Consider the following 27,586-nt stretch of genomic DNA (forward strand, 5'->3'; position numbering starts at 1 on the left):
TTTAGGATTTTCCAGATATTAGTTTTATTAGATAAGTGAGTTAAGAAACAATTCAAATCTTGATATGAAATGGCTACATCATGTTCAAATAGCAACTTTGTCTTGTATCTCCCCCTTAACACTAAACTCATTAAAAAAATGAGTAGAAGAAAAAAGCCCAGTACTTCACAGTTCTTTAGAAACAGTAATATATATGTAGTATTGATTTTTGTTATATATGAACTAGAATGTCATCAAACTGAACTGTTCAAAGTCCCATCAAGTCCCTTAAAACGTGGCACATTGTTTTCTGGTAGATGATGTTTAATGGAATTGAATGTCACACAAACATTTGGATTAAGTGCATATCTACACCTGGATTTCTGCCTCCAACAGGCTTGCAGTAAAAGGCCCTGAGTCAAGTCTGATACCCCCTATCCCAGTCTCAGAGACAACAGGTGAGGCAATGGGGGTCCTAACTGTAAGAGAAGAAAGTGATGGGGAGAAAGTAGGGGTCATCACTGAAGGGGTAAGTCCTGTGTTCCTTGCTAACGGTGAATATACAAATTTGCGGTAAGATGGCTTCCTTCTCAGGTGTGGCACATGCACTGGCTTTCGAGGCGGTACAGTTCTAATGCCAGGCTGAGCCACTCCCGTTATGAGAGGGGGTGGGTACATGAGATAGCTTGTCTCCCCTGCTAACTCCTCTCGGCCCCCTTGAAGCTCCTCATCAGGGAGCATCCCGATATCGTCAAAGACTGAGGCCAGAGTCTGAAAGCGTGGCTCCCAGTCCAAAACATTGTCCCAGTTGTAGCTTCCTTGAAACTGCTCCTCAAGACAAAACAGCGATGAAAGAGAATCTGCAGAGGCTTGGGCACCTGAGAGGGGTGCATACCCACTCATTCTCAAGCACTCCTGTATATCCCTCTCTCGCAGTATAGCTGGAAGAAGTCCCTCACCTCCTCCCTCTTCTTTGAAGTGGTGGAGGCTTTCTGTGCTGGCCATCCCCGATACTAAACATTTATTGAGTGATAAAATATGCTCTGGTTCTACATCAATAGAGTGGCAATAGATATTGTCCACAGCTAATGCAGCTGAGTTTTGTATCTTCATGATCTGGTTCCCTTCCAAAGACTCATCTCTTTTACAGCAGGGGTAAGCATTAATCCACTTTATCTCCTGGTCCTCAGCTGTCTCACCTTCTGCCGATCCACGGCCGCTGGAGTCAGACTGAATGTATTGATTTGAAATGTCCCTATTGGACACCAAGATGCTGGGCCGTTTCATCTCTGGCAGAGAGATCGGACTTTGCGTTCCACTATTTGATCCACAGAACGAGCCTGTGCCATGGTTTAAGTTTGCAGCAATGGCAGTGGCTTTTTTGATTGCCGCTTCTTTTAGCTTGAACCTTAGAACCAGGCACACAAATATAAGAAGGATGAGAAGGAACATTATAAGTGAGACACTCAAACTGAGCATGTGCACATCAAGAGGCATCCCAGTAAGTGCCTCTGCTGAGCTTGAGACATTGACAAAAACAAGACAGTGGGTAGTCTTGGAGGCCAGTCTGGGGCTACTTGCAGACACAACCAGCTTCACCAAGTCCTCATTAGCATAACTGCCTTGTCTGCGATACACAGGGCCTGACACAAAGATAGCACCAATTGTTTTGTTTATTGAGAAAAACTGTGATGATTTGACAAGGGAGTACTCCACCAGCCCATCAACCCCACCATCGTGGTCCATTGCCATCACATAACCGACTGTTTCTCCAGGCTTAGCATTCTCAGGTAGGAGGAAATGGTACTGATTTTGAGTAAAGACTGGACTGAACTCATCTACTCCCTTGATGCTCACATGTACTCTCACTGTAGCTGCTTTGTCGCCTTTGTCCCTGGCCTCCACTACAAAACAGTACTCACTCTCTCGTTCATAATCAAAGGTCTGTCTGGTGTGAATGTCCCCAGTTAGGGAATCAATGGCAAAGGCCTCCTTCCTTTCTGGACTACCACTGCCATAGTCCATGAAGCAGGAGGACAAAATAGAGTAGGTGAGTTGTCCGTAGGAACCCAAGTCATTGTCAACAGCATGGACAGAACAGGTGTGGGTAAATGCTGGGAGGTTCTCCAGCACAGAACAGTTAACACTAGGGAACATGAAGTATGGACTGTTGTCATTTTCATCCAAAACTGTGATAAAGACCACTGTAAAAGCCACTTTACGTTCCTCAGAGGATTCACCACCATCAGATGCTCGGATGGTGAGGGTGTATTTTGAGTCTTCTTCATAGTCAAGAGAGTGGTTGACCACCAGAAGGCCAGACTGAGGGTCGACCCTTAAGTGACCTTTGCTGTTCCCTGAGATAATTTCATACCGCAACAGTCCGTTTATTCCCAGGTCTGGATCCTGAGCACTTACCTGAACCAGCCTGGTACCGACATGGCTGTTTTCACTCACTTGGGTATGGTATTCTGTGCTGACAAAGATGGGGGCATTGTCATTGCAGTCCGAAACAGTCACCATAACAACAGCAGAGCTGTTCAGTGGAGGTGTTCCTCGATCAGATACACTAACTGTTAATGAATAGCTCTCTGTCATCTCATGATCCAAAGGGTTACAGAGAACAACCTTTCCCACATTCCTCATGAGATTCTCTACCTGAGCCATTTTTACTTCCAGACAGAATCGCTTCTCCTCATTACCCCTGACAATAGTGTAGTCCAAATGGGTATTTTCAGGGCTCCAGTCTTGGTCCTCTGCAGACAGGGTCAGTAATGTGGTGTCAGTAGGTGTGTCCTCTGGAACTGTGATTGTGTAGACATCTTGATGGAACAATGGTGCGTGGTCATTTGTGTCTGTAATGTGCAGATCTATGGAGGTAACCGCAGACTGCACAGGCTCCCCTTCGTCTTTAGCCTCAACCAGAAGATGGATCTGATTATTGTTTGTAATGGCCTTCAAAGGTTTATTGGTGAAAACAGACCCTGCAAAAAAAATTGTCAAGAGTGGTTAGTTTTGGATCCAATGATGAAAAGCAATGTGAATAGAGTTAATCCATCAATGACTCGGGAAATCAGGCATTTTTTTTAAATTTAAAACAACACAATTAACTCATTAACTGCTGACAACTAATTCACAGCAGCTAACCTCCGTAAGCTAAATGACATTGCCGTTCCCTAGCCAACATTAACTCATCTTTGGATTTTACACCATTCCAATTGTAGCTTGTAGCACTATCAAATGGAAATGTTAGGTAGGTAATGGTGTTTAACCAACGAATGATACTCATACAGAAATAATCACTATGTCTCTCTGATTGCCATCATCATACTTTCATACCCTGAAGTCCAAAAACGTTTAAAAGAAGTTGTGTGCAAGGCAATCCCGTCCATGTAAACAGGGCTCCAACAAAAATACAGCTGGCAGACTCATGCTTCTCACTCATTGTAGATAGTCATGACTCAGAGACATTTACATAGGACATAATTGATTTCTGCTTTATTTATGTGTAAAATGGTGCACATTCTTCCATAACGTTTAAATCAGTTTCCCCTAATATATAGACACATCATTTGCTGGCTTATTTTAGAGCATTTCCAGTATGTCTCTTCCATCGCTTAGACTGTTCTTACCATTTTCTGGCTGGATGTAGAAGCCCTGTAAAGGAGATGACAGCAGTCTATAGGTGATCTTGCCATTGAGTCCAGAGTCTCTGTCGGTGGCAGACACTGACAAAATAAATGTGTCTGCTGAGACCAACTCTGACATCTCCACCTTAAAGAGGGAACAAGTCATTAGTCACATAAATCTTTGCTAATGCTTTAAACAGGTACTGATTATAAAAAAGGCTTGTTCCTTTTGTCATTTCATTCTGATAGCAACATGCATACACAGTTGTATACACTGCTTGGTGACCACAGCCAGCTGGCCTTTTCCTTTATATCTACTGATATATATATTTATATCAACAGTACCTGGTAGGAGACCTTGGTGAAGACTGGTGTGTTGTCGTTGACGTCAAGCACTTGAACCTTTAGCTCTCCGGTGGTCTGGTGGAGGGAGTCAGAGGCCCACACCGTCATCGTGTACTCTATCTGTTCCTCATAGTCCAGAGCTCGAGTCAGGGTAACCACACCAGTGTATCGATCAATGGCAAAGGGAACATTGGTGCTGCTGTTGTCTGAAAAGCTGTATGTGATGGTGGAGCTTAGGTCCACGTCATTTGCAGTCACCTGGGTGACCATGTAACCTGTCGGAAGATCTGCAGTAGGAAAGTAGATGTCAAATAAATAACAATTAACAGGCACAGAATTTTGCAAGCAGTTAGAGGGCTGTTGTGGGGATTGGTCTTACTCTCTGCTATAAGCACAGGCTTCATGGGGGGGATGGCAGGGCTGTTGTCATTAATATCCACCACTTGGACTCTGATTGTTGTGGAGCTGCTGAGTGGTGGGTTCCCCCTGTCTGTTGCCTGCAGAACCAGCCTGTAATATAAAAGCAAACAAAAGTTTACAGATGGTGCATTTCTGAAATATACTGGGTTGGATCTGTAGATAGTTAAAGTAGTGACTCAATGATGGACTTCACAAAGGTTATACTTTTTGAGTCTTTCCTTAAAGTACTTGTCCTCTGTTGGAGACTTAATGCTCATGATAGAAATTTGGTCAGCATGCAATAATTTGGATTCATATGTGGACAGACATACTATCTGGGGGCTATATCATCTGTGGCACTCAGTTATGTATAAGGTTTATTTTTTATATATCCAATTCTCTGTTGCACGATACCATTCCAGTGTCTGCACTGCATGTTTTTCTGCATACATAAGACAGAACGTTCACTGCAGAGAGCGTGCACAGAGGAGTGCTATAAAACAAAATGAAAGAAAATGAAAGAAAAGCCTTCCTTCTCCCAGCCCTCCATTCCATTAAAATAATAATTTGAATCTTTTAAAAATTGCCCTAATGACAAACTTTGGAGTAGGTGCACTGTTGTGCGTCTTGTGTGTGTGAAACAAGCTCATTGGATGTGTGTTGTGAACCTGCCGATGTATGTCCATCCCTCTAATGAATCCTCTAAATAACAGTCACATACTACGCCACATACTTTAGACTTCAGACCAGGTTTAAGGTGGTCTAAAGCGCAGTTGTTTTCTGCAGCCTCATTACAGGAACATGCCAACTTTGGACAACTTTTAGGACAAACACACCCTGTCCGCTTCCAGGAGTGCAATTTAATTTGGTATTTAAACAACATGTGCACTGGGCCTTAAAATGACAATGTCTAGTTTTGTCTTTCCTACTATGTATTCTAGAAATAGTAAGGTAAAGCTTATATGCATGAGGTTGGCATACTTGTATGAGGGGATGATCTCACGGTCCAGTAAGACACTGGTAGCAAGAATCCCACGAACAGAGTCTAAGATGAATGCTCCATTTATGTTTCCATTCACGATGGAGTACTCAATCTGCCCGTTCCTCCCGCTGTCACCATCAGATGCAAATACCTGCAGAAAATATGGGAAGGGTTATAAAAATATCACAACAAACATATGATATGCCTGTAAAAGAAGGTTTAAATATGGTAACTACCTGCATGATGTAGGTGTTTTGCACCTGCCCCTCCCAGACAGCTGTTCTGTAGCTGCTGTGTTCAAAGACTGGTGCGTTGTCATTCACATCCAGCAGACTGATGGAGACTCTGCAGTGAGCTGTCCGCAGCCCGTTGTCAGCCAGCACCACCAGCTGGATTTGAGGGCTCACTTCAAAGTCCAGGGAGTTATCTTTCTGCACACGGATCTCACCTGCATTCGAAGACAAAGCTGAGCTTCAACCCAAACAAACTTTTCCAATCACAGTGGAATTCTGTTCCATCAGCTTTTTCATTTTGGCTTGTTGATGCATCTTTTTAGGAGATCAGAGAAAAAAGTAACCTTTTAAAACCTATTTCTATCTGATTTCAGTTAAATATTTCAGTCTGGTGGCGTGTACTTCTTTACTGTATACAGACATGAATCCAAAAAGAGTTGTTTTATTTGGAGCAGAATAAGATCTAATTAGTAAGGCAACAATCATAGATCTTCAGAAAATACTTGTATATAAACAACAAGATGAACCAGATAACTTGAGGGAGCATTTTGATGATATTTAACAGGGTCTCAAAATAGGCTGAAGAAGCTCTGATTGGTTAAACATAAACAATGGTACAGGAGTAGAAATCAAAGCTTATTTTCTGGATGCTTTTGTGGAAAATAAAATGCACGAGTGAATGAGATTTTGTGTAATTAGCATAGCTTAAATGATAAAAGCAGGCATGACATTCCTGCATGAATGCCAGTTGCTAATCATAACCAGTGACCTCCAGAAAATAACTTTAGAATTACAGCAAGAAAAAGGAAGAAGCACTTATTTTAAATAGTCATAGTTTTCAGTATCTTACCAGTGTGACGGCTGATGGAGAAAATTAAATTTTCGTTGCCGCTAAATATAGAGTATGTAATCCTCTGTCTGCTGTTTTTTTGATCACTGGCCTCCACTTTAGTTATCCAAGTGCCTTGATAGGAAAGAAAACACATTAAAAGGTCAAGAGATTTCACTGTATTGTTTAGGACAATATTAATGAGCATCAGAGAACTTCGGCCAAATATCAACCATTTATTTCATAGATTATTGGCATTATATTGCATAGACAAATCAAGGTACAATGTTGACATTATTTACTTTTTATAAATGAGCTCTATAATTATTTATGTGCATGCTGCATTGTACAAAATACCTTTTATTTGCACTTATCTACACATGTTTGCTTATACCACACATAGTTTTACCATCATTACTGGCATTGTAGCCTGTTGTTTGCATTATCTGTTGTGTCCTTGTTATTATGCTTGTCTCTGACTGTCTCTCTTTTAGCAAGACAACACAGTCGCAGCAGAAAGCTGCTCAGCATGAGTCTGGTTCTGCTCGAGCATTCTGCCTGTAGACAGGTTGTTTTCGTTTGTCACTGTTGCAAACATGCGTTGCTCCTGGTAGATTAATGTTGTTTCTCTTTAAATAATTTAACAATATACTGTTTGAGTGTGTCGTTAGATCATTTGTTATGAATTGGTGCTATACAAATAAAAACAGATTAATGTGTGGTGGTATTCTCATTTCACAGATTCTGTAGGAAAATGGAGAAACTGTAGTGACTGGATTTTAGTTTGTAGTCTGAGTAGTATAGACCACTAGGTTCAGCGGGCATTAGCTGTATGAAAAAAAACAGTCTTTGTTGAGAACACATGAAATGGAACACATCAGCCATAACCTACTCTTGCCTCTGTCTATGTGTTCTGCATTTGGGTTCTTAAAACCAGATCTCCCTAACACCGCTGGCTACACAAGGGATACGAAAGGCTGGCTATCACTGCCAGAGACTTTAATGTTCTCGGGCGATAGCCAATCACTTTCAAGATTGCGCCTCTAGTGATTCCAACATTTACTTTGTAAAAGTTTCAGTGAAAGCAGAAAAAAACATACCAGCTCTGCTGTTCTCCTTGATAGTAGCATTGTAGACTTTGTTTGTGAACTGCAGTCCTTCGTGTTCTCCCTTCAGGTGGATGAAAAACAGGCATGTGGAGGTTAAAGCAGGTTGTCCTCTGTCTGAAAGCAGAATTTGCAGCTTCCTCCCGGAGAATCCTGCTCTGATTCGTCTCCTCAGTGAGATCTCTCCTGACTCGCTGTTGATGTCAAATAGATTCTCCTCATCTGACAACGTAAACCGAATTGTCCCATTATCACCCTGGTCACTGTCAGTTCCTGTCACTGTGGTAAGTATCTCATTAGGTAGAGTCCTCATAGAAACCCATGCACTGATCGGATTTTCATCACAGATTGGCACATTGTCATTCACGTCTTCGACCTGTATTGTCAGTGTTGCCATAGAGCTCAGTGGCCCTTGGGTGCAGCCGTCAGTAGCCACAGCTCTGAGGGTGTACGATGCCCTGATCTCCCGGTCCAGAGACTTGGTGGTGCGGATCAACCCTGTTAGAGGATCTATGGAGAAGGACCCCTGGCTGTTGTCCTCCGTCAAAGAATACGTTATGTCCCCGTTGGAGCCCTCATCTGGATCGAAGGCACTAACCTGCAGCACCTCTGCTCCTGCAGGGAGGCCCTCGCTGATGGAGGCGTGGTAGCTTTTAAGGGTGAAGGAGGGGATGTTGTCGTTCTGGTCGAGCAGCAGCAGGTGGAGTTGGGTGGAGGAGCTGAGTGGTTTAGGGCCGTAGTCGCGGGCCTGGATTGTGAGTGTGTAATTTTGCCTCTCCTCTCGGTCAAGTAGTTGTGTGGTGCTGACAGCTCCTGTGTGGCTATTGATGGTGAAGCGACCTCTGTAATCTGCTCCTGCCAAAAGTAAACAAAATAAAGATGAATTCCTGCTGCTTTGCTCATCATTTCTACACCTTTCCACCACTGGGAGCTTTCAACCACTTATGAAATAGTTTCAGTTTAACATTGATCCATCTACATGACTTACAGAAGCAAAAGAAATCATCAGCTCAAAGTCTAACTGAATCCATTAAGTTATTTTTAATGCATGAACATACTGTGCCAGGGTCGAATTCTGTCAAAGCTATTTGCAGCAGACCGAAAGCGCCTCTGTTCACATTATTCCTGCTAAAGGATCTTAGTGAGTACTACTTTAGACAATTAAATGAAGAGAGCTTTCTATAGAGAATATTACACACACATATACAGGGCATCAGCAAAGAGAAGAGTTTTGTCCACAGCAGTTTGAATCAGCTTAAAACAACAGTTCCTTACTTCAAATTTCTGTCTTTTCATGTCTGATTAAGGTCTAGGGCCAAAAAATGCTACATGTGGTGATAATTCCCATGAAATGTGAATTGGAGCAGCTACTGGTGTGCAGACTTTGTCTCCCTCTGTCTTCAAATCCCTATTTAAAAAATGTCACTTCATTTCCTCTCCATTTTTTTTCCACAATATTCAAAGATCTAAGCAGTATCATTGGTGAGTGCGATGTTATTACTCATAGATAGAACATGGAAACTATAAAACGGCTATCTAAATAGCTTGTTATTCAGAGTACTACTCGTATTCTTTACCTATTATGGAGTAATGAATGGTTCCATTTTCTCCGTGGTCTGGATCAGAGGCCTGAGCGGTGTGGATGACCCCGGGGGGCAGGTTCTCTGGCAGGCTGATCTGGAAGGATGACTGCATGAACTCTGGAGGGTTGTCATTGTCATCCAGCACAGAGCACAGCACTGTGGCCGTACCCGACAGAGGCCGTGTGCTGCTGTCACGAGCCTGGACTGAAGACAAGAAACAAAGGAAGTCATACTTATTGCAGAAATTGTGGCATACAACTTTCACTGATAGCTATGTTCAATCTGATGCTAATCTCTGCTTGAACCAGCGCAAGGATTTCCATTTCATTAAGCAGTTTCATTTGAATTGTTTCATTTTTGGTAGACATACAAGTGATTTATAGTTGTTTCATTTCTGGACTCATCTATCTGATCGATGCTTTCATTAAAAGGTGACAGCTCCACTCATTAAACACTGTGAAATGTAGAGCCCATGTTTGTTTCCCATGAAGCCTTAAAATATTCACAAAAGTTGAATTATTCCTTCTAGCTAAAAAGATGTTTGCTTAGATTCTATACAAACATAAATAAATAAATAAATGAATAATAACCTGTGGGAAACAGTGTTATCTATATGGCCATAGTTTGACTTTATCTTAACAGAAGTTTGAAAAGGGAGAAATTGGAACAACTTAAATAAAACCTGCACATTTGGAATAAGGGGTGTTTGTCAGAGTGTGTTTCAGAGCACTGTTTCTTTTCTCTGGAATATATCTTAAATGTTAATGTGTAAATATAATCATGTGCTTATGTCTTACCCCTGAGGGTGAATTGTTGCTGCAGCTCTCGGTCCAGGTAGGAAGTGGTGGTGATCAGACCGGTGTATGGGCTGATGCTGAACAGCTCGTACCCGGGGCCGGGCAGCAAACTGTACCACACCGCAGCATTCTCCTCTGAGGGAGAAACAATGTAGGTTAACAGAAATCATCTATTTTCTCTCTGACAGAATTTTCTGCTTTTATATCTCTCAAAGAGGAAACACTATTAAGTTCAGTGTGTTTCATAGCCAGCTAAAAACTCTTATCAAGAGCTTTAACATATTCTTTCAACAGTGATTTTGTAATATACATTATGGATTCAATTTATTGAGCCAAACGCTAAAAACACATGTAAAACTAAGTGAAACACAATAGTAACAGCACGTTTTCTGTCACACTTATTGTGGATCCCCCCTGGATAGAGAGATCAACGCAGGCACAGAATGATTGTCATCTTTGGGGGAACACTGGGAGTGAAAAATCTGCACAAACTCTAATAAAGTAAGATGGGTGGTGGGAGAGAGAGCTGAGCTGCTAGCCACAGGGATTCGAGAAGACGGATGAAAACACAGCACCTATTGGCACACATGGCTTGGATTATGGCAATCATCTGATCTGAAATGTCTGGGTGTCTGGGAGACCTTTCAGATCTCCCCAGAGGAGCTGTAGGCTTGCTGTTTTTGGACAATTCTCATCCCTGGGAATGTTGGTTCACATCTAAACCCCCTCCTTCTGTACAGATCCTGCTGCCACATGCCACACACACCCTGTCAGCGGTTTCAAAGGACTCGTACTTACAACTCAAAGAGGAGAAATGGGATCTAGGGAGGCCCTGAGCATGAAGTGTTAAAATAAATAGGACTGATGTGTAGAGTTGTGAATATGTTGAGGGGTCTGATGAATGAGATTAGCTTGATGTAAAGCAGATAAAAAACATAAATGGAACAACACATGAGGAAAAAAAAGTGACAGGGGTTGGTTTCAAACTGCTAATGGAGTGAAATAAAACAGATGAAAACCTTGATCCAATGCAGCGCTGAGGTTTGACCAAACGAGGCAAAGGGAGGTGACGCTCAACTGTATTTTGTAGTGTGCTAACATGTGCTGATCATGATAAAGTGAACTGTTGTACAGAGAAATGTTTTAGGGAGTAACCTCTTCAATCAATGACCAACTACTACTTTTACTCTGTACATGGATGATTTTCACATCCTGTGGTCTTTCTCAGTGAATTGAGTTTTGAAACAGTTCAGTGACATCTTATTAAAAATAAAAAAAACCTCTTCACACTTAACCTTATGAACGGGAAAAATAGTTACAACTGACCCATGATGTTCTTGGATGCAGACCATTGCTAGGGTTTATATAATTTATGTTAAAGTACAGGTTTCTCACAGGTTAAGAACATTTATTTATTTTTTCAAATGAGAGGTGACACTATGGATTCATCAGTCAACAAAAATAATTATATCAGAAACCACTTTATCAAAAACATTTTTTTTCTTGTTCCAGCTCTTTATTTTGTGTTACGGGACAAATTCACATATTCCCTTAACATACATTTTATGGACTATATTTTCTGTGATAAAAAGTAAGTTCTGGGTGTTTTCTCAAGATTTCAACTAATTTATCGTATTATCTAGAAAAACATAAGATTGTTTTCCTGTTTTAACAGTATTTTTATTTTCATTTTTAGATCTCAACCTATTTTTCTTGTTATCTCAGAATAACAAAGCTGATTTTCCTATGATGAGAGGTTAGTCTATCTCATTAAACTGTGACAACAGCTTACTTTCTCATGATAATGGGATCATTCTTTGGCGAAACAAGAAAATAAAAAAACAGACTGGTCACTGTAACAGACCAGATTAGACATGCCATGCTGCTCTTGCTCACACTAATGAGTATTTTAAGTCTATTTCTATATTTGTTTTGTGTTCTTGGGATACAAGATAAAGAAATCTGAGGAAAATAAACGGAAATACTTCTCACAGGAAAATGGAGGAGATAAAATGTATCAATTCAGGGTTTAGAACTATATGCCCTTTCTCCATTTAACATTTTTATATACTCAACAACTTTCTGACACATTATTGAAGTGAAATTGAGATGAGATCTGATTAATATTACCTGAATCATCATCAGTAGCTGAGACTCTGGTCACTGGTTCCCCAGGGTCTCTGTTCTCAGCCACGCTGGCATTGTAGACACTTTGACTAAAGACCGGGGTCTGGTCGTTCACGTCCAAGACCTCCACCATCAAAGTCTGGGTGGAGGAGAGGAAGGGCAGGCCATGGTCCACTGCATGCACAGTCAGATGGTGGAGACGTTGGGTTTCATAATCCAGGGGAGCAGAAAGAAACAGCAGGCCTGAAGAGGATGGAAAAGGATGAAAGTGATTAAGTTTTCAAGTTTTTCTCTTCTCCAGTTTTATGATTTAAAAATGGATGAAGAGAATTATTTTTCCAGGATAATCTTTCTCAGTTCTGTGAATATCAGGCAGAAATAAAAGGTTGGTCAGGTGAAAAAGTTGACACTTGTCCAGGTTCTGTATACTACTAAACATATTGATGTTTTCTTGTTAGTTTTAATTTCTCAAAAATAAAATCTTTAATGTAACACTGCTGTCATGTGTTTCTTTTCTCTAGGAAACATTTGAAGCCAACACAAAGACAAAAGGCTTTTGTTTTAATTATTAACATAAGGTATTGTTGCATGTCAGCCTCAGTCTCTTTTGGTCTCTTCAGCCTCTTGTGGCCAAAGATGAGAATTACAATAAAAACACAGAAAAATCACCCTCAAAACACTCTTTAAGCTGCAAAAGATGCTTTTGTTCCAGGTGTTTACACAGATGTTGAAAAAGTCACTAAAATGTATTTATATTAATAGATATATATCTATAGATACATACTGTACATATGTTTAAGTTTATTCTGGTATCACAGGGGAGATAACTATTTAGATGGAGTAAAAATATGCTGGACTCAAATTATAATTAGGTTAAAATCAGCATGAATATTGGAGAGTTACAATTCTTTTAATTACAGTCGACACTCTATTTTATTCAGGCACATAAGATAAACAAAGGTTTATCTATTAGGATCCTTTAAACCTCTATTTTTCTACGAGTTGACCTTACAGTAATTACTGGACATTTTAAAGCTTTACAGCACATGAAAAAAACAGCAGCAAGCCCAGTCTAATTATAATGCAGCTCAGGCCTCTATAAATACTGGAAGTCATGAATTAGGAGCTGTACCAGTTTTCTCTTCTAGTGTGAAGAATCCTTTCTTGTTTCCAGCCAAGATGACATAGGAGGTGACCCCGTTCTCCCCTTGATCTCCATCTATGGCCACAAAATGATGCAGCAGACTCCCCACCTCTGCGTCCTCCATCACCTGCACTGTGTCCACTGACACAAACACCGGTCGGTTGTCGTTCACGTCCAGCAGAAAGACCTGAGCCGTCACTGACGTCTGCTTACGCTCCTCCTTCCTCTTTGCCTGGTCTGTTGCCTTCACAGTGAAGGTGTAGCTGGGGGTGGTCTCTCGATCTAAAGGTGCTGTCACAGTCAGACTCCCAGTGTATGGGTTGATCTGAAAGGGGAAGCGTGATGAGGAGCGGCTGAATTCAGAGTCAAGGTCTAGGGAGTAGCGGAGAGCGCTGTTAGGATATGTCCCGTCGGAGTCCCTGGCATGAAAAGCAAATGCCAGCGATCCGACCGCAGCGTCCTCTAACAGACCGAATGACACCAGCTTGTCGGGGAACCAGGGTGTGTGGTCGTTCACGTCCTCCACTATCACATTCACCAGCACAGACACGTTCACTCCAGGAGCCAGTGTCATGTCTTCAGCTTGAACCAGGAGGAAGTACTGCCCTGCTGACTCGTAGTCCAGCGGCTGGTTGATGTAAATGTCGCCAGTGGTGCTGTCAATACCAAAGTGAATGCTCCCATCACCCTCAGATATGGAATACTGGAGTCTGCCTTTATCTGAAACGCTGGCAGAGCCGACAACAGTCCCCGGCTCAGTATCCTCTTTCACAGTTAAACGCCTCACAATTTGGTGTTCTGAGGAGCCATACAGAGCCTCCAATACCTGAACCTGGAAGTGACATAAATACAGTGAAATGTTGTTTGTTCTTCACTTTCTAAGTATGAAAAGTTTTAAAATCACAGCAGAATAAGAACAACTTAAAAAGGTGAGGTGGTAGTATAATAAGACCATGAAGTATATCATGTGACTCCCCTTCAAGGGACAAAAAACAAAAAATCCCAAATGTGATGATTTGGATAAAAAAAAACTCCCCAACAGAAAATGTGGAATAAAATTTGTCATCCAATTATCTATAGCAATAGTTTGATATAAACCCCTTTGAAGAAAAATAATAAATGTCTATACCTGATAAAAACTTGTGTTTTTTTCCTGCAGAATCACAACACCGGCTTCTTATTAATGAGTATAATAAAAACCATACATGCCTGAGCTTCTTTGGGTCATTTCCTTTGGGATTTTATTCATATAGTGAATCATTATGGGGATAATGTGAATTAATTATTTTTATGTTTTTTTTTTACATCTTTTTATGATGTATGTTATTTCTCAATAGGTGGATCTTGTAGTAAGATTGTTTTGTCAACTACACTTTTTAGGTTTAAATGTGTACTTAAAATCTCAACCCCAACTTAAAGTCCTATGTGCTTTTTAAAGTTGTTAAAATATATTATTTTATTATCAACTTTTTTTCTAAGAGAATACTTCAAAGAGAGTAGGAGTTGTAAATGCAGAAAAAAAGCTTTCTGTGAACTCAATACAGAAATGGCAGAGTGGGAGAAATATGTAAAAAAAACAAACAGTTTGTTGGTTTGGCAAATTATATATGTCAGACTAATATAAATTAGAATAAATGTTTTGTCTACTTTTTATACTTAGCCATTGTCTTCTTCAGTAACTAACATGTCAAATGAAAAACAGGAGAAAAAACAATCATGGTTTAAATTGAAGAACTGTACCTGTACATGAATGACTGCAGTGTCTTCTTGAGGTGGGACTCCGCCGTCCCTGGCAGTTATTTTCAGAGTGTAGTAGGTTTCAGCTCTGTGTGTGAAACCTTCTGTTGTCCTGATGTCTCCATTTTCACTGTCGATCTCAAAGTGTCCAACACCTTCATCCTCTAAACCAACTGAGAGAGATGCAAGAGAACTCATATAAGAAGGCACATGATGTAGCAGTAAAAGTACAGGTACAGGTGTGGAAATAAAAAAAACAACAACATAATGCTCATCTGTCACCTGTGTGCAGCGAGAAGGTGACGCTTCCATTTTCTCCTGCATCAAAGTCTTTGGCAAACATGTTTGCCACCAAGGATCCTGCAGGTAGACCTGCCCATATCTGCAATTCAGAGAGTAACATGCACATAGTAAATTACAATAAATAGAACTAAAAATGACACACTTATTTATGAAGTATTTCCTGCAGGGGAGGAGAATTAAAAATAAATAAATAGCTACATTCAAAATGAAAAGACATTTCACTCTTACATTGTTGAAAAATACTCAAATCAAAAGTGATTAAGAGGGTAATAGAACACCGGAAAAGTAGAATTGGGGTCGCTTAAATAGCTGTTACAGTCTTTTCCACTGTTACGCAAGGCAGGTTTGTTTATTTAGAACATTTCCGGCAAGGCAATTCATAGTGCTTTATTGTAAATGCCTGAATTACATTTCAACAGAGCTTTGATCTATCAGGAAATCTCTCTTACCTTGATTAAAAAAATCTGACTCTCAAGTTTCCAGGGACAAACATACTTTTGTCAAACAAGATACTAATTATTTCATTACGGTTACCTGAACGTTGAGCTCCTTGCTGGCAGGCAGGTGCGTAAACTGAGGAGTGTTGTCATTGATGTCGGTGACCAGGATGTGAACGGAGGCAGTGGCGTTGAGACGAGGGTGACCCTGATCTGTCACCATCACCTTCAGACTGTGCTGGCTGTGCTGCTCCCGGTCTAGAGCCACCCAGTTTATAATCTCACCTGGAAGAAAATGAAAGGTGAGAAATCATGCCTCAGCAAAATAGAGCCTCAAGGTGGTGTTATATCCAAAATAAAATCTGAAGTCCATATTCTCAACTATCAAGTTACCATCATATCTTAAAGACCTGTTGTCACCAAGTAGCCTAGCCATGGTGATTTATTGTTGGATATCTGCAGAATAAATGAAACTTTATTGATTGACTTGTTGACTGTAATATGTCAAACATTTGTATCACCTGTTTTTGCATTGATTCGAAAGAACTTCCCATCTGAGAGCAGTAGGAAGGATAATTGTGCATTTTTCCCAGAATCTTTGTCCACAGCTTTCACTGTTCCCACCAGGCCTTGAGGCGACGCCCCCTCTGACACTGTGAAGTAGTACACCTCCCTGCTGAAAACGGGGGCGTTGTCATTGACGTCCAGCACCAGCACTGTCACCGTGGCTGTCGCTGTCATGTTTGCCAGCGACGCCTCCCTGGATGTCGCCAACACTCGAAAGCGAAACACAGATTCTGTCTCGTAATCGAGGCTTTCAGAGAGATACAGCCACCCAGTCTTTGGGTGAACCCGAAACGGAGCAGGAGGAAATCCGGCGTCTCCCTCCATGGAATACGTGATTCCTGAGTTTGGCATATGAGCCCCCCGGCTCTTATGGGCCCTCACCTGGATGACCCTGGAATGTTTCCTGTAGCCCTCACCGATCTCCACCTGGTAGACCAACGTCTCAAAGGCGAGGTTGTGTTCATTTGCAGTGCGGTCAACATTGACAGTGAGGGTCAGTGTGGAGCTGAGAGAAGGTTCTCCTTCATCTTTAGCCAGGATTTCAAGGCTATACCTCTGCTGATGATCCACCTGTAAACGCTGATTTAGTGTCACTGTGCCCAGGTTTCTATCAATGTCGAACAAACCATTGCTGCTGCTTCTCAGGTAATACTGCACCCTCCCGTTTGCCCCGCTGTCGTCGTCGTGTGCATGAGCGATGAACAGCACGGTCCCTGGGAGTGTGTTTTGAGACAACGTGATGGTGTCTCTGACTTCCGGGAACACAGGAGCGTTGTCATTGATGTCAGTGATAGTTATGTTGACCTGCGTGGTGCTGTAAACTGGAGAGGAGTCAGTGTAGGACTGAAGAACCAGCAGGACGTACGGCTGAGACTCGTGGTCCAGAGGTTTGATGTTGCTGATCAGGCCGGACTTTGGATGGACAGAGAACAAACCCTGAGGGTCTCCGGAGGAGATTCTGTACGACACTGAGTCCATGAAGTCTGTGAAATTGTATTAAGAAATGGAGAATGAAACATTAAAGAGTTGGTCACCAAAAATTCACATTAAAGTCACTTCATTAGCTTCAATGGTTGTATTTAGAAGTACAAATAGTTTAGTTTAACTTGAAAAACCTTTGAAAGATCTGCCTCTACCTTCTACTCAAAAACAATCATGTGAATAGAAACTGTTTGTTGTGCTCACAGCTGTAAAACAAAAACATCAGAGAGAGTTGCTGTGTCTCTGTCTTAAAGTCTTAAATTCAATCCAAAATGCATATTCTGATTTATAGAAAACTGCTTTAAAAATGTTTTAAAATAATGTCATCTCTTGTTTCTGTGAGTATCACAAAAAAAGCTTCCATTCACCTCCATCTTTGGAAGAAAAATATTCAGCAACTGATATCCAAAATGTGAGCAAATAAAATCAAAACTATCTGTGGTGCTGGACACCTCAAGAGGTAAAATACTTTTTATACAGTTGAACTAAGATTCTGTACAAAACATAAAAAAGGAAAAGCATCTGAAAAGTTACGAGAGAGATAAAGAAGAAAATCAAAATCAATCAAAAAAGGAGGAAAAAGACACACACACACACTCACACACACACACACACACACACACAGCTTCATTAAGTAATTAGAGTAGCAGGCAGAAGATCTCATTATTCCCTTCTTACAGTACTTACAGAGCAGTGACACAAGCAGAGAGCTTAACGCTGCCCGACCCCCAACAAACACACCCAACTCTGTTGTTTGTCCTGGAAGTTTGCTAATCTGCTAATTGACTAAACCTGAAATGACTGTCTTGTTCAGAACAGTGGTTCAGCTGTTAGAGGGGGCAGAGGGGTCAGAGGCGTGTATCATGTGGACTATGAGGGGATAATCCTAGAACACAGGGGTGTTAAAAAAAAAAAACCTCCCAAGAGAGAGAAGAGTCTAGTCTATGTGTAATGAAAATAAAATATTATACTGAGTACTAGACACACTATTTTATATACTTACAATTTTACATGTATTGATATTTCTACAAAATATCTTGAATGTAACAACGTTTAACAAACTCTCAATGGCCATCATAAAATAAATATTTATAATTATCAATGTCCAACAGTCTATTTATGTTCATGACAGTGTGATCTTTGACTTCTTTGTCTGATGATGACAATAAATTTTACAATGGTTTCCATCCTTCTTCAAGTGTACATGTGGCTTAGGAGGATTCAAGGTTGAAATGCAATACCTCTTTATGTCTAGAAGGAGATTTACACAATGACCACTCAATTCACCTATCAGGATAAATCCTGCTTAATGCTGCATTTCTGAAGTGTGTATAGAGTCAGAAAAATAATAATAATTATATTTCCTTCATCTGCTTATCTGTTTACAGCACAAAACATGAAGTTTCCTAATCATTTTACCTGCTTTCCTTTGGACTGTGAAAGGGTTAACCAGCACACAGAGAGTAATTACACTGCGTCTTGATCCCATTTGAGAAAATTTACAACAAATTAGTCTGGCATGCTTCAGAAATCCCTCTCAATGAAATAAACAGTGCACTAAATTTACTTTATGCTATTTTTCCTGAATGTTGTAATGATGTAAGTTCTGTGGCTAGAACTAAACTACTACTTTCTTTACTTTGGCTACATGTTTGCAGTTTGGGCAAATAAAGTACCCAAGACCCTCAGTGCCATAATTTGCATCATAATTGAAACCCTTTGCTCTGAGTCATAACCTAATACATCCCATTTACATCCCCCAAAGCCTCCAAATGAGGATATCGATAGTGAATTTGATGGGGGTGAATAGAGATTATTAGAGGGCTGCCATTCAGAAATCTATAAAACGTCTGTTATTCAGACAGAGAAGGCAACTATGAAGCAATATTTAGTGTCATTTTTTCTCTTCTGGCTAAAATCTGATCTGTTTAATATAGTACATGGTACAGATATGAAGAAACTTCATCACTCCCTAGAAGATTGTGCCCTGTCTCTTTTCCAACTGTCCTGAGATTATCGGGCGAGGACGATGCCACATATACCCCACCTGCTGGGTTTACCGCCTCCACGGCCCCCACAGAGGTCCATGGCGGAGCGTCCTCAGACACCATGAAGGAGTAACGTGACCTCTGGAAAATAGCTGGAGCCTGAGTGCTGCGTAAAACATTGATGGTGACCTCTGCAGGCTGGACAGAGGTCAAACCCTCGCCATCCTGGGCTGTTATTGAGAGCTTCACACTGGCTGCACCCAGGTGGGTCAGAGAGGAGGTCAGGTAGAGCATTCCTGCAGGGACAGAGACACAGGAAGGGTTTTATTCTGTGAGTTTTTAAGATTAAGGTTTTACAATAATTATTATTCAAATAGTAATATACAACAATTCCAATAATTATTATTCAAATAGTAATATACAACAATTCCAATAATTAAGTTTAATTTTTGTAGCCAACTAACTTTTCTTCAGTTATCATTCTTTAATTAGTCAACAAAAATATTTTCATATAGGGTCTGTTGACAATTAACCAATCCCTAAAGCCTGTGCACTGAACGCTCACAGACTTTAATGTCGTCAAGCGCTCAGTACGTGAGTGTGTGAGTGTGTGAGTGTGTGTGTGTGTGTGTGTGTGTGTGTGTGTGTGTGTGTGACGGCTTGTGATGGAATATTATCAAAGAATAGGACACACGTTTGTGATTGAACACAATGCCTGGAAACAAGATGTGCTATATGATTAAGGAAAACTAACCCATAACTGTGTTATATGGACTAAGGCAAACTATCAAAAAGCAAATACAACTAACAATGAATAAATGAAAAATAACAGCAGAAGTAATAATCATGTTGTCACTTACAGATAAACTTATTTGAGGTTTTCCTTCAATGCTTGTTTTGTTTGCATTGGAGTTTTTATATTCAAACTTTATTGAATACTACTTTAATACATGAACATTTGTTATATTTAATGGGTGGCTGGACAATCCCGTCCATTACATCGCCAAAGTGGCAATGAACTCCGGGTTAATCTTACAGAAAGAGTAAATGACTAACCGGTCAATTGAAAACAAAAAACTCTCAAGACTCATCCATTGAATGGATCAATAATAAAAGTGATTGTTAGTTGCAGCAATAGTGCCATAAGGGCCTTACTAGGTCTGGAGCAAAAAAACAAAACAACAAATAAATTATAAACAACAAACAAACACTGGGCAAAAGGAGCCAAAGTAAAAGTAAATACTTGATTAAAGTGTGAAAAAATAAACTATATTCCTACGTCTTTGGAAGTAAAATTTGCAATATGCTGATTTGGTAATAACCTCATCTGCATTATTCATGCATTTTGTTTACTGCAAAGACAAACCACGGCGTGATGGTAAGTGGGTCAGGAACTCCACTAACTTTGTCACCTAGATTTACCCTTCAATCCCATCTAAGCATCGACCCAAATTCTGCAACCAACAATCACTGCTGCTGCTCACACTGTGTTTTCTCTGGAAAATCCTGCATGTCCACCAAGACGTGATTCCCAATACTTCTGTTATATATATATATACATATATATATATAAAAAGGCTAATTGTTAATATTTAAAATATTATGGAGTAATGCATAGTGGCAGAATGCGGATCTTATCTCTTATTGAACCACATAGGGGATATAAAGCTTTTGGCTTTGCGCAGCACCCCTGCTGAGAGCTGACACCGGTAATCATCTCATGTGGACTTAAACAGAGTAAGAAGTTGTTTATCTCGGAACATTCGGACTGCGAGTCACACAAGTCAATTAAAGACGAGCAAGTGTGACGTGTCACTGAAGCTGGACACAACATGAAAACAAAAACTGTTCCAAATTTCCATTCATAAGCAGCCATCAACTTAAAATGCAATATTTGTGAGATTGTTTTGCTAATTTATATTCATAGCATAAACAGGGATTTGATCATGAGAGGCTTGTTGGCTGGTGAGACAATTTAAAAATGTTAAATGAATAGCGAAACTAAATCTTAAATATCCACTTTTTTTCTTGTCATTCACTTAACCTTTTTTGTTTTGTGAAATATTTTCTAGTTTTGATGTGTGTTAAAGATTCATCGAATGTTGTTTTGAATTGTCCACATAGGCCACCATAGGGGCATAAAGGGGCTACAGTTTCTGTGTTTTCTCATGTCACCCACCTGTGTGTTTATCCAGTGCAAACAAACTGGACATGTCACCAGGTAGGATGCTGTAGGTGACTTGTCCAAAGCGTCCAGAGTCTTGGTCAGTTGCGATGACGTTGAGAATTTCTGTGCTGGGCTGCGTGTGGCTGCTGATGCTCATGGTGTACTTGTCAGGGTCAAACACTGGAGTGTTGTCATTCAGGTCTGCTACCTCAATGTGCACGTAGGTTTGAGCGCTCAGGCCTCCCTGATGTTTGAAAAGCAAAAAAAGAGAAGTAAATTGAGCATTGGAATAAACAGCTGCAGTCGGCTTCAAAAATACTTCAGATCTAATTATTCATCAATGAAGCACCCACCGGATCTTCAGCTTTGATCAGGATGTCGTGGACCGTCTGTCCTGAGTCTCGATCGATATCCTGGGACACACACAGCTCTCCGGTGTCTTGGTGGATTTTGAAGAGAGGATGTTTGTCCTGCTTGTCAAAGCCATCCGACAGAGAGTAAAGCAGCGAGCCGAACTCACGACTGTCTGCATCTGTGGCAACAACCTCCGGAGATAAAATATAAAGTTTAAGCTATCAAATAAAGGATGCAAAAAGAAAAAGGAAAAAAAAGTGATTTGGGGTTTATCACACCCAACTGCTACAAGTCACAGACATTACAATAAATTACAATCTTGCACAAAGTTTGACTTGATGGCTATCCTTTGTAATATGTGAACTCTGTTTGAAGAGAAGGCTGTTATCTACTGAAAATATGTCCTAAATTTTACCCACTTTTTTTCTGTATACAAGCAAATACATGTGCATTTATTTTCCCTGCTGATGCTCTTACTCTACGTAAGGTTCCTGTGAGGAGCTTTAAGCTGGATATGAAAAGACTGAAATTAATATTTATGCTTCTGTGTGAGCTTCAAAAGTGGACAAGAACATCAGCATATCCACTAACTATTCCTGTATAATACATTTTAATGTCTGAAACTGTTGCTGTGGGGGAGGTGTGAGATTTATAGCACATTACATTTACCACTGCAAAAATTCTCAATAATTGATACATTTGACTGTTAAAATAAAGTAGGAAGAGATTTGTTTGGTAAAAAAAAACACACTAAATACACATGTACAGACAAGATCAACAAAGAGACATCCCACTTTGTGCACAGTGGGCGCCACAATAGGCCCAAAGCAAAAGTTCCTCCCAGGACATCTTTAAATGTAGATTTTTTTTCCCCCTATTTACCAACAGTTCCTGCATTTAGCTCCTACATGTATTACCACACATATTTAACCCACATCAGCACAGCATGCCCTGTCAACTGTATTTACACACTTACTTTGTTTTCACTTTTGTTATCTTTAGCTTTACAAAAATAATAAATGAAGACTATAACAATAATGTGCTTCTAAGGTGCAAAAGTTAAGTGAGGTAAAATGATATCAAGGAAATAGCCAATAATGACACTAACAGGCTACTGACTAGTGTTTCATATATTAATATACACAGATGTTGTTCAGCCCTTGCAGCTACTAATCAGACATGAACTGTCATGTTCCACTGTAGTCTGTGCCATCTGTCATGGACCAATGTTACGTTTTAACCCCTGTAGTAGCCATGAATCATTATACTTGTCTTGTTCTGCCAGAGAAGATCAACATAATAAAAGCATAAAGAAATCCTCACAATCAAAGAGCGGAGAGTTTAACTGTCAAGGCCAAACTGCCAGGTAAAGACACACCTCATATCAGACAAAGCTCCTTTCATGTGTGACTGAGCCCATAACAAGATCTTACAGATAGAGCCCTCACTCTCCAGCCATAAACAGGATATCATCATTGACTTTATGAACGCTGATCTGAGGAAACTTTCAGTGACATGGGTCAAGGTCCGGTTAGATTTGGAACATGCCTAGACTTGACATACTATGTGGTTTGGCAGATTTCTATGCTTTAAAGAAAGTACATATATTTTTTAATGTCTGTTGGATTTTAGCACTGTTTATAAGATTCTTAGCTGATCTAATGAAAGTTGTCATTAACATGAACCTGAGTCTTCTTATTTTCATTTTAACTTTGAAGAATAAACAATGGACAAAGTTCATTATCTTGTCGTGCAGCTGCCAAAACAATCTACAGCTTCTGTTTTTTCTTCTTCTAATATCTGTATGAAATGATTTGAATGATTTGAATGAATGAATCATATCATCCAACCATTCTATATAATGACAACAACTAATCAAACCTTAGTAAAATGAACGCTGTATAAAACCGGCCCCTATCTCTTGATATCATTTTTGTTGGTTACACTCGGCGATAGAAATAAATGTGCATTGCATAAAGGAGTTATTTACCATCTGATGGGCTGGGACCAGTGAATCTGGAAAGATTTTATGAACATCACAAGTTCTACATCAAAGATGCACTTCTTTTCATACAGTTTATGTGCTTTTTTATAGCTTTGTTGTGCTTATGTCAGATACGTATCAGTTTCCTTTTCAAATAAAATACATCCTCATATTTTTCAACATTTTAAGAATTTTTTATGCTGAAATGCTAAACATTCTTCTCTTGTGCAGTTTTATATTATTGGTAATGGTTCATTTTTGCATTCCTGACTGTTGGTAAATTGTCAAGTCTTTTTGTTTTAGATACACACTGTCACTTAAAATATGAAACCAAACCAAAAACCAGTGAAACGTGTGTTTTCAGAGCATCGCCTTCTCCAAATCAATTCTCTCATATTAGCATAGTTGTGAAGTTTAAGTTTGTCATACTCTAAAGGCATTTTGTTTGGTATAAAGATGACTTCAAGTCAAGGTCTTAGTGTAAGAGCAGTGGAAAACATGCTTTGGTTATATCATTTCAGGCCTTATCTAAACTGTATTTCTTTCTAAATATCTTTTAAATTTGGCTGCTGTTGGTTAATGCTAAATAAGGCGACTTCTGTAATGACATTTCAGCTTGTGTCAGTTTGGTACCAGGCATCACATTCTGTCACACTGAAGCTACAGTGCTGAACTGGGAATAGTATTTGTCTTGTGTGTGTTTAGGAAGAACACTGATTTCTTTGTGCCAACAGACTGAGGGCTACGTTTGTCTTAAGAGACGTAAGAAAGAGACTGCAAAACAAAGAGCATATGATGCTGAACATTCAGACTGCAGACTTCTCTACACACATCTCCTGACCACTTTAGAAGAAAAATCTAGTCTATAACTCCATGAATTCTCATACTTAAAGTAACTATTTGCTGGACAGTGTTGCTGAGAGCCATTCTTAAGATTCTAGTCATATACAGCAACTCATAAATGTCCCTATAAATATGGTAAATAATCATGAGGGATTTTGTACGATTTTGTTTTTACACTATTGAAATTTCTAAAAGCCCAATGTTCCCTCCCATTTCCCTCAATAGTAATAATTTTTGGCAAGCACAATGTTGTGGTTCCTCTGAATTATACACAGAATTCCCTGCAATTCTGAAACATTTTCATAGGAAGTATTTTTAAAAGTCCCAATTAAATGTGCATACAATATGTCATGATGTTCACCGAAAGTAAGCTATGATATGAATATCAAGGGCTGTTTTTGGTTTACAGCAAAACTTTGTGGGACAAGTCTCTCCTAAGTTGTACATTTTAACATTTTTTTTGCATAGAAAGCCTCCCCTAAGTGTAACTTTTTACCTCATTTCGTTACTCTATACTTGTATATGTGTAATGACAATAAAGTTGAATCTCATCTCATCTCAAAAAAACTTAAAAGGTTTTTTTTTTGTACTTTGAGCTAATGAACCCTTTAAGCGGGAATATTTTCAAACATACTTGTAGAAAGCAGCTCCCAATGTCGCTGTGCTCTGGAATGGAAACGTTGTACAGCTGCTGCTGGAACACTGGCTCGTTGTCATTGACATCCTCCACCTGCACTGTGACTGTAGTCGTAGAAGACAGCGCCGGTTCCCCTCCATCAACCGCCACCACTAGGAACCATATCTCTGCCTGTGTCTCTCTGTCTAGAGCCGCAGCTGTCGTAACAAGGCCCGACTCGGGGTCGATGCTGATCAGGCTGTCCTGGCTGGACTTGAGAATGGAGTATCTGACCTCTGAGTTGAGGCCCTCATCTGCATCTCTGGCCTGCATCTGGATGATCGAGCTCCCCAGAGAAGCGTCCTCTGGGATACGGACAGTGTAAACATTCTTATCGAAATCTGGATGGCAGTCGTTGGCGTCGGCCACCTTTAGGAGAAAGACCATCTCGCTGCTTAGAGATGGACTCCCAACATCTGATGCTTGCACCTTGAGCTCATACAGTTCCTTCTCTTCCCTGTCCAGCTCTGCGGTGACACACAAAGCGTAGAGAAAATCATCTGTCTGCTTCAAGGTAAACTTCCCATCACCTCCCTCCAGTGTCACAATGACATTCTCCTCCTCAAAGTCTGGGTCTGACACAGAAATCCGAGCCACATAGTCCCCAATCGCTGCTGCCTCTGACACCACAGACTCCCCTGTCTCACTGAGAAACAGAACGTTGATGATTGGGCTGTTATCATTGATGTTAAGCACCTTCACCCCCACAAAAGTGCTGCTGTACTCAGGCTGAGCCCCGTTGTCTTTCGCGCTGATGATCAACTCATGGAACGAATGAGTCTCGTAATCGAGCGGCTTGTTCAGATACACCAACCCGCTGGTTGCGTTGATGGAGAACACCTCGTTAGGGTCACTCTGTCGCCTGTTGATCTCATAAGTTATCTTTGAGTTCTCACCCAGATCGAGGTCGGTGGCTTGAACCTGACACACTGCAGACATCACAGGAGCATTTTCAGGAAGAGAGGCGTGATATTCAGTCTGGTTGAACACAGGAGGGTTGTCGTTCTCATCCAGAACTTTGATGTTTACCTGGAGAACCCCCGTCCTGGCTGGGATGCCCCCATCGAAAGCCTCAAGGACGAGTGTGTATGAGTCTTTTGTTTCTCTGTCTAGTTTCCTTGAGAGGATGAGATCCAGGCTTTCAGATCCATAGCGATACTCCAATTGGAACAACTCCCCCATCTCGCTCTCCACGATCCTGTATCCCTGGGTACCAAGCTCCCCCTCGTCCTCATCTTTGGCACCATCCAGCTGAAATCGACTCCCTAGAGGGCTCAGCTCTGATATTTCCAAGTAAACATCCTCTGAGGCAAATACAGGTGAGTGGTCATTCACATCTTTCACTTCGATTCTCACTTTTATCATCTCTCCAGTAAGAGTGGCTGCCACAAACTCGTACCTATCTCTGCTCTCTCTGTCCAGGACCACGGCTGTAGAGATGATCCCTGTGTCTGCATCTATCTCCAAATCTCTGAACACGTAAGAGTCTCTGCTCTCTGAGATGAAGAATCCGGTGCTTGGCCTGCTTAACCCCGCTCCCAGATCCCCAACAATAGTTTGAGCGGGCAGGCCCTCCTTTACGGAGAGCGTCAGGTTGAACACCTGTCCCAGGGTCTGGGCGCAAAGAAGGGACAGGACGAGCGTTTGGCGTAGCACATCTTTGCGACCCATACCTCCTTTACTCATGGCTTTGCGATAAGCCCACTTGTTTCAGATTCGAAGTCAGGCACCACATTTCCTCGCCAAATCACACTCCTCGATAACATTTAAGAGGACTTTTCCAGACAAGGGAAGGTAACCAAACCTTACTTTTTCGCGCGCAGGAAAGCAGCCAACAGTCTTTCTCCATCACTGTTTCCAGCAGCTTGTGGCGTGATTTTGGAGAGTAGAAATCCACACATGTAGACGCGTAAATCCCCCTGGGCTTCCTTACTCATCATGGCACCGAGTGGCCACAGGGCACCAACAGTGCGCGCTGAACACACCTCCTCCTCTCAGGCGGCGCGTCCCACGCTGATCATCTCCATCTGTAGCCCTGATTGCTTCAGAGTTAACTAGGCTGAGGGATTACCCACAGGACCGGGTGCTGAAAGGTGGCAAGGTATTCGTGTGACCCATTGAATCAGATCAGTAAATGTGTGCAGAAGGTAGAGAAGAGTTTAACAGCCAGAAGAAAAAAAACAAAACATGAAAAGTGAAATGTAGTTAAAGAAATTTGAGTGGGCTTGATTTGGTAAAAAATGGTAATAATACGTTCAGTTTCTGTTATTAGCCCAAACATTCAAGTGTTGGGTGGCTCCCTCTATCGGTCAAAACGCATTGAAAGTTTTACTGTTGAACTCCTCTCAACAAAACAACTACAACATTTCAATTCAATCACATATTTGGCCTCAAAT

At 40.8% G+C, this 27,586-nt stretch overlaps 2 protein-coding genes across 2 annotated transcripts in view; one reads left to right on the forward strand and one right to left on the reverse strand.

The window, feature by feature from the left end:
- On the reverse strand, window positions 1–27,261 carry dchs2 (dachsous cadherin-related 2). The gene is made up of 20 exons (XM_020639670.3): window positions 25,149–27,261; window positions 21,687–21,878; window positions 21,346–21,577; window positions 19,226–19,462; window positions 16,152–17,180; window positions 15,728–15,915; window positions 15,173–15,272; window positions 14,894–15,063; window positions 13,142–13,985; window positions 12,013–12,252; window positions 9,883–10,017; window positions 9,080–9,289; window positions 7,497–8,357; window positions 6,418–6,531; window positions 5,571–5,782; window positions 5,334–5,485; window positions 4,333–4,463; window positions 3,954–4,240; window positions 3,612–3,753; window positions 1–2,963 (listed from the first exon to the last, which is right to left on the reverse strand). Exons 1-20 carry the CDS (start codon window positions 26,874–26,876, stop codon window positions 349–351), a joined length of 9,819 nt encoding a protein of 3,272 aa, XP_020495326.2. The 5' UTR covers window positions 26,877–27,261; the 3' UTR covers window positions 1–348.
- LOC109988251 (uncharacterized) overlaps window positions 26,379–27,586 on the forward strand; it is a 3,557-nt gene continuing 2,349 nt past the window's right edge. The window contains exons 1-2 of the mRNA XM_029278416.2: window positions 26,379–26,509; window positions 26,613–26,669. The gene's annotated coding sequence lies outside the window, so the exon portion shown is untranslated. The remainder of the gene's footprint in view (window positions 26,510–26,612; window positions 26,670–27,586) is intronic.

Source organism: Labrus bergylta, chromosome 1 (assembly GCF_963930695.1).
Source record: "Labrus bergylta chromosome 1, fLabBer1.1, whole genome shotgun sequence".
Classification (NCBI taxonomy): Eukaryota; Metazoa; Chordata; class Actinopteri; order Labriformes; family Labridae; genus Labrus; species Labrus bergylta.